The sequence below is a fragment of the Poecilia reticulata genome, linkage group LG1 (assembly GCF_000633615.1).
Source record: "Poecilia reticulata strain Guanapo linkage group LG1, Guppy_female_1.0+MT, whole genome shotgun sequence".
Classification (NCBI taxonomy): Eukaryota; Metazoa; Chordata; class Actinopteri; order Cyprinodontiformes; family Poeciliidae; genus Poecilia; species Poecilia reticulata.
The window spans coordinates 26,434,928-26,448,133 of record NC_024331.1 but is presented as its reverse complement, the minus strand read 5'-3'; the positions used below and the strand labels follow the sequence as shown (position 1 = coordinate 26,448,133).

The 13,206-nt window shown below is 37.7% G+C and overlaps 1 protein-coding gene across 2 annotated transcripts in view; it reads left to right on the top strand.

The window, feature by feature from the left end:
• usp34 (ubiquitin specific peptidase 34) overlaps positions 1-13,206 on the top strand; it is a 65,726-nt gene that overhangs the window by 11,510 nt on the left and 41,010 nt on the right. For both annotated transcript variants that reach the window (XM_008418049.2, XM_017306118.1), the window contains exons 5-14: positions 1,625-1,774; positions 1,971-2,038; positions 6,058-6,250; positions 7,266-7,327; positions 7,473-7,554; positions 7,697-7,789; positions 8,505-8,630; positions 8,720-8,849; positions 10,144-10,277; positions 11,245-11,972. In XM_008418049.2, the coding sequence (XP_008416271.1) occupies positions 1,625-1,774; positions 1,971-2,038; positions 6,058-6,250; positions 7,266-7,327; positions 7,473-7,554; positions 7,697-7,789; positions 8,505-8,630; positions 8,720-8,849; positions 10,144-10,277; positions 11,245-11,972 (1,766 nt within the window). The remainder of the gene's footprint in view (positions 1-1,624; positions 1,775-1,970; positions 2,039-6,057; positions 6,251-7,265; positions 7,328-7,472; positions 7,555-7,696; positions 7,790-8,504; positions 8,631-8,719; positions 8,850-10,143; positions 10,278-11,244; positions 11,973-13,206) is intronic.

Here is a 13,206-nt window from a genome sequence, read left to right as displayed (position 1 = left end):
TATCTGTTATTCACTGTTGGGTTGAGTTTTATGGGTGTGGTTCATAAACTGAGCTGCAAATGGGAGATTTTTTTTTTTTGGTGTTTTAGCCAGAATTTCTAAACACCAGCTGGCATTTCAGGACCACACAGTTAGTAAAAACACAGCTGCTTCTATAGATTTTACATTTGGTCCAAAATGCTCATAATTTAGTAGTTTAATACATGATGCTCACAAGTTAATACTTACTGTAATTACTGTAAATATTTGTAACAAATGTCACCAGTTCTGTCTGCATCCCATTCAGTTTTTTTAAAGTGAAATCAGGTTTACTTCAAATCTACAAACAAGTTTTATTTTGTATTTTCCAGCAGTCTCTTGCTGTTAGTTCTCTGACGTTTGGCCAGAGAAACCTGAAACTCAAAGTACTGAATGTCCATATTTGGACATTGTCTAAAGTTTCGGCTTCCAGTTTATTAACTCTGTTTTGTTCCGTGAATCAGCAAGATTTAAATTCGTCCTGTAAGCTATTAATTCTACTTTTTATGAAAAAGAGCCTTCCTGTTTTCTGTTTTGAGATATGTGACAGATATTTGTGTTTTTCAGATGATTTAAAGATGTTTTTCAACTTTGTGGATGAATTCTTTGCTTAAAATCTGAATTCAAGATCATACAATTAATTGTTCACGCTACAATATTATCTATCTCTAACATAAATGTCCCTAAAAGGTTTTATTTAAATAGTCAGAACTGACTGACGACATAGTTTTCATTCTCGTTTCTGTTGTTTTTGGGCCGTTGAGTATTTTTGCTTTGTTTGGTTAACTGTTGCAGAAGTTTCTTACCTCCCACTGTTTTGTCAGTGAAAACGTAATGCAGTAAGTGTAACGTAATCTGTGTGGTAACAAGGCTTCCTTATTGGTCCTCCTGTTGCTGCTTTGTTTCCATCTGGTCAATATGTTGCAGGATCAGACTCAGTTCACCAGACACGGGAGTTTTTTCCTCCCTTTACTGCACTAAATTATCTCGTGTGTATTTTCTCGTTTAGTTGCGGTTTTGTTCATTTAGCGTGACATGAAAGTAGTTCTGTGAACAAAACTTTGTGTTTCAAAACGATTATTGATCGTACACGTCCTCCCACCTCCATTTCCTGTGTAAATATTCCTCAGCTTCTCTGGAAATGATGATCTGAAACAAACATGAGAACATTTTAAAGGTTAATGAAAAAGCATTAGCCAAACTTTTATTATGTTTTTGATGTTGGTTTAAAACTGTCGAAATCAACTTTGATCTTAACTCTTAGATTAGCATTTAGCATCATGTTACAAGTCAAGCTTATATTAAGACAAAATGAGGATTTCAAGGAGAGTTTTCTACTCTGGGTTAGATATTATCTGCTTATAACTTTTTAACAAAACTTTGCTTCAGAAATCCTGGAATAACTATTTTCACCTTTGGTTAATTTCTGGATTTTTAAAAATGTTTTCTTTATGGACGAAGGAATTGTTTTCAGAAGTAGGTTTGAGCCAAAGCTTAAAGTAAATAAAATGTGTATTTGTAAGGTAAATTTGATTTGTTGGTCATTTTTGTTTATGTTAGGATGGAAAATGAACATATTATGACTCTGCTTTGATTTTTAATTCAGGACGTGGAGGTGCCGCTTCATCTACTTCGCTACGTCTGTCTGTTTTGTGGGAAACACGGCCTCTCCCTGATGAAGGAATGCTTTGAGCTGGGCACACCAGAGAGCCTCCCCTTCCCCATCGCTCATGCCTTTATCACAATTGTCTCAAATGTGAGTCAGATGTTCTGTTAGTTGCACTCTTACTCATATACTGAGGAAAATACTCACTCGAAATCGGAAAAAGCAGCATTTTTTTCTTTAATTCCATATTTTCTCCAACAAACTTCCATTTTCTCGTACTATTACTAATTCTGTGTGCGACGTTATGAATAATTAGTACGATTCTTTTTTTTAAACCCTCCCACAGATACGAATATGGTTGCACATTCCTGCAGTTATGCAGCACATCATACCCTTCCGCACCTATGTAATACGGTAAGTTACAAACATGCTGATTCACTTTCATTAGAAAATAAAAGCACACTGGACAGTTTTTGCACCTTTTTAAACAAGCTGTAGGTCCTTCTTGTTGGTTTAACATAAAACCTGTTTTCACTACAGACTGAGACGTAATTGAATTATTTAAAATGATCCAAGCCTTTTTGTTAATTTTAGTAAAGTTTATCTGTGGAGGTACCTAAGAGCTTTAAGCTTCTTCCAGTTGATTGTTGGCATAGGATTGGCTGCTGCTGTGTACGGTGGCCGACGGGTGCAAATTTGCAGCAAACTGCTAAACGTGCAGCAAACAAATGAATGATGCAAAGTCCAAAGCACAACAAATAAATACAAGAGAAAAATGATGCAAAAAAACAAAAAACAAAAAAAAGCCTGAAATCACAGAACATGGATGCAAAAAAATACAGTCTACAAAATAAAAACAAACTAAAATGCTGCAATCACAGGAAACAGAAGAAAAAGGGAAAATGCTGCACACGGTAAAACAGCAATTATGAAACGCTGCAAACTCCAGATCACTAGGGGGAGTCAAATCATATGGAGGAAGCCTCACAGTAAAGACGGGATATTATAATTTAACACGATATCTAGAAGAAAACTGGAGGAAGAAAGAAAAGGCACGCTACTCCTCATGTTTTAAAACGGCAACACAGTTACGTGAGGGATATTACCAACTCCACACTCCCCCTAGTGGTCTGGAGCATTTCTGTTTTGTTCACCAAGTTTCAAACTTGCTGTTGTTTTTGCCATTTGCAGAATTTTCCATTTTGCTTCCATTTGTTGAGGCTGCAGCATTTTTTGTTTGTTTTGAGTATAGATTTTTGCTTCGTCTCCTGTGATTGCTACGTTTTTTTAAATTTTTTTGAATTTGTGTCTTTCACCGTTTGCTGCGCTTTTCTACCTCTTGGCCACTGCAACTGTGGCTGAAATCTTACTTGACGAACTGTTACTGCTTTTTATTTGGCAGCTACATAAGTGATTGACCTAAGATCACATTTGGCGTTAAGGTTTACTTGTGCTGATGTGCAACTTTATATCTCTGTCTCACCACATTTACCTACTTGGTATGCTCAGAAAATCAGTGAATGAATAATGCAGGATTATTTTTGGGCCTAAAATGTGAACTTAATACATTCAACTGAAACTCGGTGAGGCTAAAAAACTGAGAAAAAAATTCACTGTATTGTCTCACTGATTGCAAAAGGACAGATTTCCTTATTGGTCTGTTGAGCACTGAATGGTTGTAAGTCTAAATACATTAGCTGGTCAGCCATACAGACCCTCAGGTTATTGGAGACCTTTTCAATGCTTTCAGGACCAGAACTAAGCTGCAAAGGCAACATTTAGATTTCATGCCCTTTCCAAAAACCTGAGACACTCAAAGTGCTGACTCCTGTAAATCAGAACTGAAAATATGACTATTTATGCAGCTTTCCCAAAAAGGGCAGTGATTACTTTCAGTGTAAATAAGCATTTCCTTTCTTTATTATTTGATGCTACGTGAGTTAGCACGTTTTTTTTAAAAGATAATAATTATTGTAAGTCATTTTAAACACTGTTTAAAATGTGCTTAAAATGTTTTCTGCAGGTTCTTGCCCTCTCCAGTAATTAAGGAGCTGACCTTTTTATCGAATGCTGCATTAAAACAGCTGCTCTGGCCAGAGTCTGTGCGCTTTTGGCCGATCCGATTAGCGTCTCCACCAAACCTGATTTAGGAGTCCTGCTTGTTGCACTTTCACATGATTTTAAATGTCAACCGGTTTGCTCTCGGCAACAGACTTGAACTGTTTTACAAAATGAGCACTGAGCTTTAACAACTCGTCTTTCTCTCTCAAATACCAGAGAGCCATAGGTTTGTTGCTAGGAAGTGTTTCTGTCACCACGGCAACAGTTGCTGGGCTTCCAGTCAGGTTTTTTTTTTCTGGCAGGCCTGGTCATGTGATGCGTACATACCTGCCTCTCCTGCATGTCACAGGAAAAATAATAAGACGGAAATGTTTTATGTGCCTCACTTGAGGAAGACGAGGCACTTTTAGTGGAACGGAAACAAAATGTCCGTCCAAACCGGGAACATGTGATCACCCTGGGACTGAGGGGGAGCGACAAAAACTAGATGAATAAATGAAATGAGCATTGCTGTTGTCTAATTCAGAGACGCTACATTTGTTAATGTGAGATCCATCGAAGCATGGGCCAGTTTCAAAGAGGTACAGTTTTTTTTCTTTTAACAAAGGGAAAGGAAGTGTCAGAGTGACCACAGGGTTGTCAAGTATTTCCTCTCCCCAAACTGTCGTCATGCTCTGTGGGTACAGAATGTCGTGAAAAAAACAAAATAATTATTACATTTACATTCTTGTCAGACTATTTATTTGGTTTTTATGTCTATAATGTTTCTTTATAGAGCAACACAAGTCTAACAAGTTTATATTAGCTGGTTAATTATTCAGGCTGTCTGGGTTGGCTGTCCAATAGACAAACATGCTGTTCTTAGATTAGTTGCTAAGCTTATTAAGAGTTATTAAAGATAACTCTGTTATTAAAGAGTATTTTTTAAAGAGAACTTTTTATTAAAAGAGTTATCTTCATAGGAGTGACGGATGGTGCTTTTTTTTTTATGCCACCTGTGATTTTGCTTTTCATGACCATAGAAAATTCTAAACGGCTAAATTTTTTGCTTGTCAGAGAGGAAGAAGTGTAGTAGCTTTTCAACCAGCTGATTGGGACTGTGCAGCAACAGGTGGGGGCGGGGCAGTCTAGCTTTACTCTGTTGAGTAAAGCTGAGCTTTACTAGGGAGGTTCTGCTGAATGTCTGAAGTCTAACAGAGGATTTTATGATGTTTACCGGCAGCCTGTGTGAAGTTTTCTTCTTCTTCTTCTGTTTGCACTAAAACCTTTTGATGCTGAATCACTTTAAACTTCCTTCTCTGGGGTTTTATTTTGCTGCAGCTAACAATTTTTTATTATTTTTATACAATATTAGAAAAGCACTAGGGGATCCAAATAAACAAATAGTTAAATTCCTTTTTTACATAAGAAAATTAAAATCTTATTGCGTTCTTTTAGTAAGTGGTTTATCATTTGCAGCAATGGATGCATCTGCAGCTAAAAATACTTCAACATGTGAAAACCTCACGGCTTTCTGGTGGACTTAACATAAATCCAGTGTTTCTGGATTTAACTGATTAATAAATGGATAGCAAAAGATGCTTAATAAAATATCTATTTTATTTTTTACAGTAATTTGATCCGGCTGAAGCAAAAAATGCCACTTGAGGAGTTTTGGCTAGAACATATTTACAGACGAAGATTTTTTTTAAAAAATTTATCGTAAATTCAAAATGTTCATGGATTTTGTCCAGTTTTGGTTCATGAGTTCCCTTACTGTTGTTCTTTCAGCAAATAGATTTTAAAAAAAATCTTAATACTCCCGTTAATAATCAATCGATTACTGAATTAGTTGACGATTATTTCAATAATCAATTCATCACCACTAATCCGATGAATCGTTTCAGTCGTGGTTCTAAAAAGTTGGACAAATTCTTGGTCACTGTGTCTGACCGTCACCTTACAACGGACTTTAAAGCATAGAAATGGTGAACACATGAAATTTAAGCAGTTTTGAAACTGTGAATTTCTTTTTAACTGTGTTTGGTATATTGGTATATGACTTTTATTGTTTTTGTTTTATTGTTTTTATTTCCTATTCGATGACCTTGAGTGCTTTGAAAGGCGCCTTCAAATCAAATGTATTATTATTAAAACATTGGTTTGTTTCTATGTCATTTACCGGCACATTTTTAGACAGAAATTAATTTAATAACTTTTTCAACTTCTGTGGCGTAACTAAGGCTAGAACCCACTGCTGACCTTATGACCTTGAGGGCAACCTGTACAACAAACCGTCGTGTCTTTGTAGTCTGTGCATAAACTTTCTCCTTTGTGCATTTTGGATTATCTACGTTGATGAGCAGGACTGAACGCTTTTTTGCCGCCTGCAGGTACCTGTGTAAGCTATCCGACCAGGAGCTGCGCCAAAGCGCCGCCCGCAACATGGCCGACCTGATGTGGAGCACAGTGAAGGAGCCGCTGGACAGCGCGCTGTGCTTCGATAAGGAGAGCCTGGACCTCGCCTTCAAATACTTCATGTCTCCCACTCTCACCATGCGGTTAGCCGGACTCAGCCAAATCACGGTGAGTCACGCGGCAAACGACAAAGAGACCCGACACACAGTCACATGCTGCGTCCGACTCGGGAAGCCCACAAGCCTGACAAAGACACGATCCCATTAAAAGACAGAAGTCGAAACACAAAAGGAGACACGGAGTAATTGATTTTCTTTGTACTTTATGGTAATTAATATTGGAGCCAGTAAAATAAAGTCTACTGGCATCATCCGCCATGAGCACAAATAGAAGAAAACTAATTATCTGATTGAAAAAATCATGAATTTTTTCACTACAATATCATCTGTGGTGGAGCAATAAAAACAAAAATCCTCATGCAAAGTAATTGGATTCTCCAGGACTTTAGCCATATGACTTTCATCCATGTTTTTATGAATGTGCAATTTACTTGGAAATGCACTAATTAGAGATTTTGTAGCTAATTACCCACCATTGGTTTACACTGCAAAAACATAAAATCTTACCAAGTATTTTTGTCTCGTCTCTTTTGTCTTATTCAAGACAAAAGAGACGAGACAAAAAAGCTCCAACAAGTATAGGAGGTTTTTTAAGTCAGTTATTTCTTAATATTGATTAGAAAAAGCACAATTTCCACTGGCAGATTATTTCACTTATGGGAAAATATATCTTCTTATAAGTGAAATAATCTATTTACATTAAGAACCAACAATGATGGGGAACGTTTGAATTGTTCAAATATATAATACAAGACAAGCTTATTTATTTTTTAGGGTTCAATCAAGACAATTCAAAGAAGGAAAGACGGAAAATAAAAAACAATGTTTAAATACACAAATTAAAGGCATTGAAGAAGCAAATATTTCAAACAATTCTTTAGTCGGACTCGATGTGTATTATAATGAAGTAACATTTTGTTATTTTTAAAAAGTCATTTTGATTGACATGCTCATCTATAATATGTAATGTAATGCAGCATATAGTTTGGTACAAAGTGATTCTGTCAGCATAAAGCTTTATTTGATGAACTCCAGTTCATCATCATGTCTGTGATTCTCCTCAGAATCAGCTCCACACATTTAACGACGTGTGCAACAACGAGTCGCTGGTGTCTGACACAGAAACGTAAGTCGGCCAAAACACCTAAACCACCTGATCACAGGAAGAATCCATCCCTCCTCATCAACATTGTTTTTGTTTTTCTCTGGGTGCTTTTATTTTGTTTTGCTCCGTTGAAAGTTATTCAGAAAGCCGTTCTTCGTCTTTTCAGGTCCATAGCAAAGGAGCTAGCAGACTGGCTAATCCACAACAATGTGGTGGAGCACATATTCGGACCCAATTTGCACATTGAGGTCAGTCATATAAATTCAGCTCCTCCCACATGTAAACAGTTGCATGTTAATTCTGTTTCTCCTTTTCTATCCTTGGTGGGTTTTCTGCTCTCCTCTGGTTGCATTTTCCCCAGTGCTGCACGTGTCTCCATTTGTTTTCCAGATCATTAAGCAGTGCCAAGTGATCCTGAACTTCTTGGCTGCGGAGGGCCGGCTCAGCACGCAGCATATAGACTGTATCTGGGCTGCAGCTCAGGTAGGAAAACACAGATTCTCACATGACCGCTAACCTGCAGCTTTTAGTAACGCAGCAGTAGTGCTGTGTGGCTGTGGATCATTTAAATGTAATTTATTTTCACTTCGACTGAAGCTAATGATTACGTGGTGCATTCTGCCGATTTTTCATGTATCCACTTAAGCTTTTTTTATATATATAAAACATTAAAAATATCTTAAAAATGCTAATAAACAACTAATTCAACAACTTTTTCTACAAAAAGAAAATAATCGTATTGCCTAAAATGCAACAACATAGCGAAGAATGCATCTGCAGCTAAATTAAAGACCTTTCTGCTTCCATTAGCATCAATGCAGTGTAGGGCTAATCTGTTCATTGATGTTTCTTATTAATAACTGGAGAGTAAAAGATGCTTAATAGGATAATTTCACAGAATTTGAACCAGGCAAAACTAAAACTGCAACACTTGAGGATTTCTGTAAAGACCATATTTTTACAGACAAAGAAGGTTTTTCCATATAAAATGCAAAATGTGTAGCTTTTTAATCTACAGTTTTGACCTAGTTACTTCTTTGGGAATGTTTTTTTTCAGCTAACATACTTTAGAGTCTGTATCCTCCTGTTAACGATGAATTGATTCCCAATTTAGCTGATTATTATTTCAGCAGTCAATTGTCATGATTAATCATTCACACTCAATCATATTTTACAGCTTTCTTTTTTGTGCTTTCAGTTGAAACACTGCAGCCGCTACATCCATGACCTTTTCCCGTCGTTGATAAAGAACCTGGACCCGGTGCCTCTCCGTCACGTCCTGAACCTGGTGTCAGGCCTGCATCCCAGCGCCCACACTGAGCAGGTACTCTGCAGGAACAGATGCTCTCTGTAAGCGGCATCAGGCTGCTTTAAAACTGTAAAATCCTGATGCGCTCCTGTCCCCCCTCCCAGACGTTGTACCTGGCCTCCATGCTGATAAAGGCTCTGTGGAACAACGCTCTTGCAGCCAAGGCCCAGCTCTCCAAACAGAGCTCTTTTGCTTCGCTGCTGAACACAAACCTTCCCATGGGGAACAAGAAAGGTCAGTCTGGATCCTTGTCTTCAATCAGCGATGATTCATTGGAAAAATATTCTCCTCTCTTTAACCTTTTACATTTTGCCACAAATTTCAATGCATCTTAATGAGATTTTATGTGGTGGACCAACACAAAGTTGGGCTTAATTGTGAGGTGAAAGTAAAGAGGTGCGTGTTTTTCTGAATTATAGGTCAAAATTAAATCCAGCGTAGCCTCTTGTCGTCAGAACTGACTCAATTATTGTTGTTGTTTATTTATTTCAAAAGGGGCAATGCACACTACAAAGTATGCCAGTTAGGCTGGTTTTCATCTGTAGACCCTCAGTACATCACAGTGCAATAAAAACAAGTTATCAGGCTTCTTCCATCAAAAAATGAGAATTACGATTTTTTTTTTCTTTTAAAAAACATATCGGTTACATATTTAAACAGAAGAAAAAAACATATAAAACAAGTTTACGACAAAACAATACATAAAAATGCAGAATTTCATGAATTTGTAGATGAAGTCAAAGTTTGTGTAATTTAATGTCTGTACAGATACAGCTGTTGTTCACACTGGAGGGAAATGTGACCTGCACCCACATTTTTCATGGCAGTTTGATCTTCTCACCCCCAAACAGTCTGATCTGAGCCACTTCCTGATGTGGAACTAAATCGATCATTTTTTAAAGCGTCTGCAGTCCAAATGGCCGTGTTGTATTTCATCCAAACCTTTACCTCAGTGACGTCAGACATTCATCATTATTCTGTGCCACAAGAAGCCAGATGTAGTAAATCAGGACGGAAACTAAAGGAAAATTATAATTATAGAATCATGAAAAAACGTTTTATTGTCATATTTTGAAGTTGTGATCACTATTTATTGCTGCTTTTTTTAGGTAATTGTGTAGCTGTGACTGCATGGCTCATGAATAATAAAAATACAAATCCTGCTTTGGAAAAAACATTTTTTAGGACATCAGTCTCAGTAAGAAGTGTGATTTCTATCACTGAACTACACATAGTAACTGCATTTAATCATATTTTCAAATTTATTGATGTTATCTTTGAACAAACAAACAAACAAACAAACAATTCTGACAATACAGACCATTTTGAGGGAATATGATTTGAATATGATAAAAGTATAAAATCACACACATGAACAAGGAATGCAAAATATTACAATTGTACAACAATAGTCTTAACATGCTTTAAAAAGCGAGGGTGGTTATAGCTGATCTTTACAAGTTTGATCAAATCCAGTTTGTTTTTAAAGAGTTTTTTATTATTCAAGTTGGTGGTTTTCTGCTTCCAGGCTCTCCGGCTGCCAGTCCGGACAGCAGCGATAACAGCGACACGCAGCACAGCGGCGGCAGCGACATGGAGATGGACGATCAGATGATGGTGCCCAGCAGCAAGAGGAGCCAGCAGCGGCTCTCAGATACTGAGGTCAGCTTCTTCTAAACGTGTTGCATTGACAATTATTTTAGTAATTGATTATTCTGGCGATTTATCAGGTAGAAAATTAGCACATTCTGCAGATTTTTCATTCAACAACTTAACAAAATTAGAAATGCGTTAAAAGATTCAAATAAGCAACAAATTTAATTCCTCTTTTTATTGAGAAAATAATCATTCTATTGCCTAAAATGCAATAACAGTTTTCTTTAGTGTTTGCTTGATAATTTGCAGCAAATTGTAACAAATACTTCTAACATCAACATGTTTGAATATCAATACAGTGAATGGTTGATCTTTTTTTTTTTTTGATTATCTGATTAATAATTGGACAGCTAAAGGTGCTTAATAGGAGATTATTTGAACCAGATGAAGCTAAAAATGCAAAAATGTTTATATTTTGTGTACAATTTTGGTTTAATGACTGTTTTTGAGTCTGTATGCTCCAATTAGGCCATAAAACATTTTGCTTGATGATAAATTGTCCAAAAATTATTGCAATAAATAGTAAAAGATTTTTTTGAAATTGTAATATATTGATAATGGAATAATAATATAGGTTTAGAGGTCAGTCAACTTTAATTTTGTAGAGAGCAAAATTAAAGTTTTGTTCTCACAAACTAATATTGTTGCTTATATTTTAAATAACAGCAATAAACAATAAATAAAACAGAAATAAAAACACACACAGCAGAAATCAGGAGTAAAATAAAGTGTGAAGATTCTGTAAAACAAAATGTCTTTAAAAAAAAAATCTGAATGGAAATTATTGATCTCATTTTAATTTGAACAATTATCAATTAATCGCCCAGTTAACGATCTGCAAATTAGTTAGCGATTATTTGAATGATCGATTCATCACGATTAATCGTTTCAGCCCTAAATTTAACCCTTTCACTGAGACAGAAAAGCTCTGAGTCGTTTCCATAGTAACGGGATGTTTCTGTCGTTCGTCCAGGAGTCGATGCAGGGAAGCTCCGACGAGACGGCCAACAGCGTGGAGGAGGGCAGCAGCGGCCCCGGCAGCAGCAGCGGGCGCAGCGAGGCCTCCAGCAACGAAGCCGCCTCCAGCCGCGCCAGCCAATCAGCCGGCAGCCCCGGCAGCGAGCTGCACTCTGACGACATGGCCGACAGCGAGGCCCTGAAGGAGGAGGAGGAGGAGGAAGACGAGGAGGAGGAGGACGACGAGGAGGATGAGGACGACGACGAGGAAGACGACGACGAAGGGAACGCGTCCAACGCCGAGGACGGGCAGCAGAAGGAGGGGCACACCGAGACGAGGAAGAGGAAGGCCGGGGAGGCGCTCGGCGAGGGGTCGGCTCACGGCGTGGGCTCCATCGGGTCAGGGGGAGGAGCCAAGACCAAAGTCCTCCAGTTCAGCCCGGAGACGTCCGCTGTCATGGTAACGGCGGCGTCGACTTCCTTAGAGGGCCGGATGCGGCTTCTGGACGCTTGCTCTTCGTCGTCATCGGCGCGGGCCGAGGCGATGGAGCCCCAGCAGCAGCCGGAGGACATCAGCCCGTCTCAGATGGGCCAGGGGCCCCAGGAGCCGCCCTGCCTGCCCAGGCCCGGGGACTTTCTGGGAGAGGCCATGAGCAGCGAGCTGTTCAACTGCCGCCGGTTCATCGGCCCGCAGCACCACCACCACCACCATCACCACCACCATCACCACCACCACCACGAAGGGTAAGAGTTTGTGGTTCAAAACTCCAAGTAAATTAAAGTTTGTTACTCTCTAAACTTGCTTTATCATTCCATTAATATATTACGGTCTCAAAAACAACAATATTATCATTTATCGCAATAATTTTGGGACAATTTATCATCAAGCTAAATTTGCTTCTTATTCCAAACTGAGCTCCAGGGTTTATTTGTATTTTTTAAATTATTATTACTAATAATTTTCTCATATTTGTGTATTTAATAAAGTTGATGATGATGCCGAATGCTTAAAGTCCTTGAAAATGCTTCAATCTCAATTGAAAAGTGCTTGAATTATTTATAACATCCTTGAAAGTGCTTGATATTCAATCTGCACAGTTTTGTAATAAATTTTAATCTAATGTTTGGTTAAAAACCAAAACATTATATTAGGGCTGGTATTGTTACGATCAATAACTATCGTATCGATAGTATCAGTAACTATCGTATCAATAGTTTAGTTATTGATTACTTTTTTTTGTTTTAAATATCTGAAATGCTACCAAACTGATGGTGTGACCTGTCCTCTTTTATCAACGGTTTTCACTCCACGTCGTTTTTGTTTTTCATTTTTCAGCAGTTGTGAGGCTCAGTAGTAAAACCTGAAACTGCTGCTGCGCCGGTTACCCCAGTGGCTGTTGCTAGGCAACCAAGGAGCGTTGTTGAAGTTTAGCTGAAACCTTTTCATAATAAAAAGACACACGGCTTTTCCCGCTGTCTGAAGTTTTAGGTCAGGCAGAATCACCAAAATGATTTCTATTTGCTAAATCCCAGAAAACTTGTCAAAAGCGTATTTTAGATATATTTTTTAAACTTTCTTTGTAATGCTGGGCGATATGGACTTGGTACTTATCACTTTTAAATCATGATAAAATTATTTAATTGTTGTTTTATACACTGCTCTTGAAAAAAAAGGCTCATTTGTAATAGGTTTCTCTGCAACACCAGCCACATGAAAAAGTCAGATTTGTATCACTGAGCTATTTTTTTTTTTTAATTTATTGACATTTATTGATACTTTAATTGGACAAACAGTGGAGAAAATCCCAACAGTACAGACAGTTTTAGGGGTTTTAAACATCATTAACTGAATGTTTTTCGTGACGACAATAATAAATCAAATTTCTTCATCACGATAAATGATAAACAGCATAAATGCTCATTTCTGGATTGTTTCAATGAAATGAATATCTATTATTCCTTATGGCTCAAAAACGTA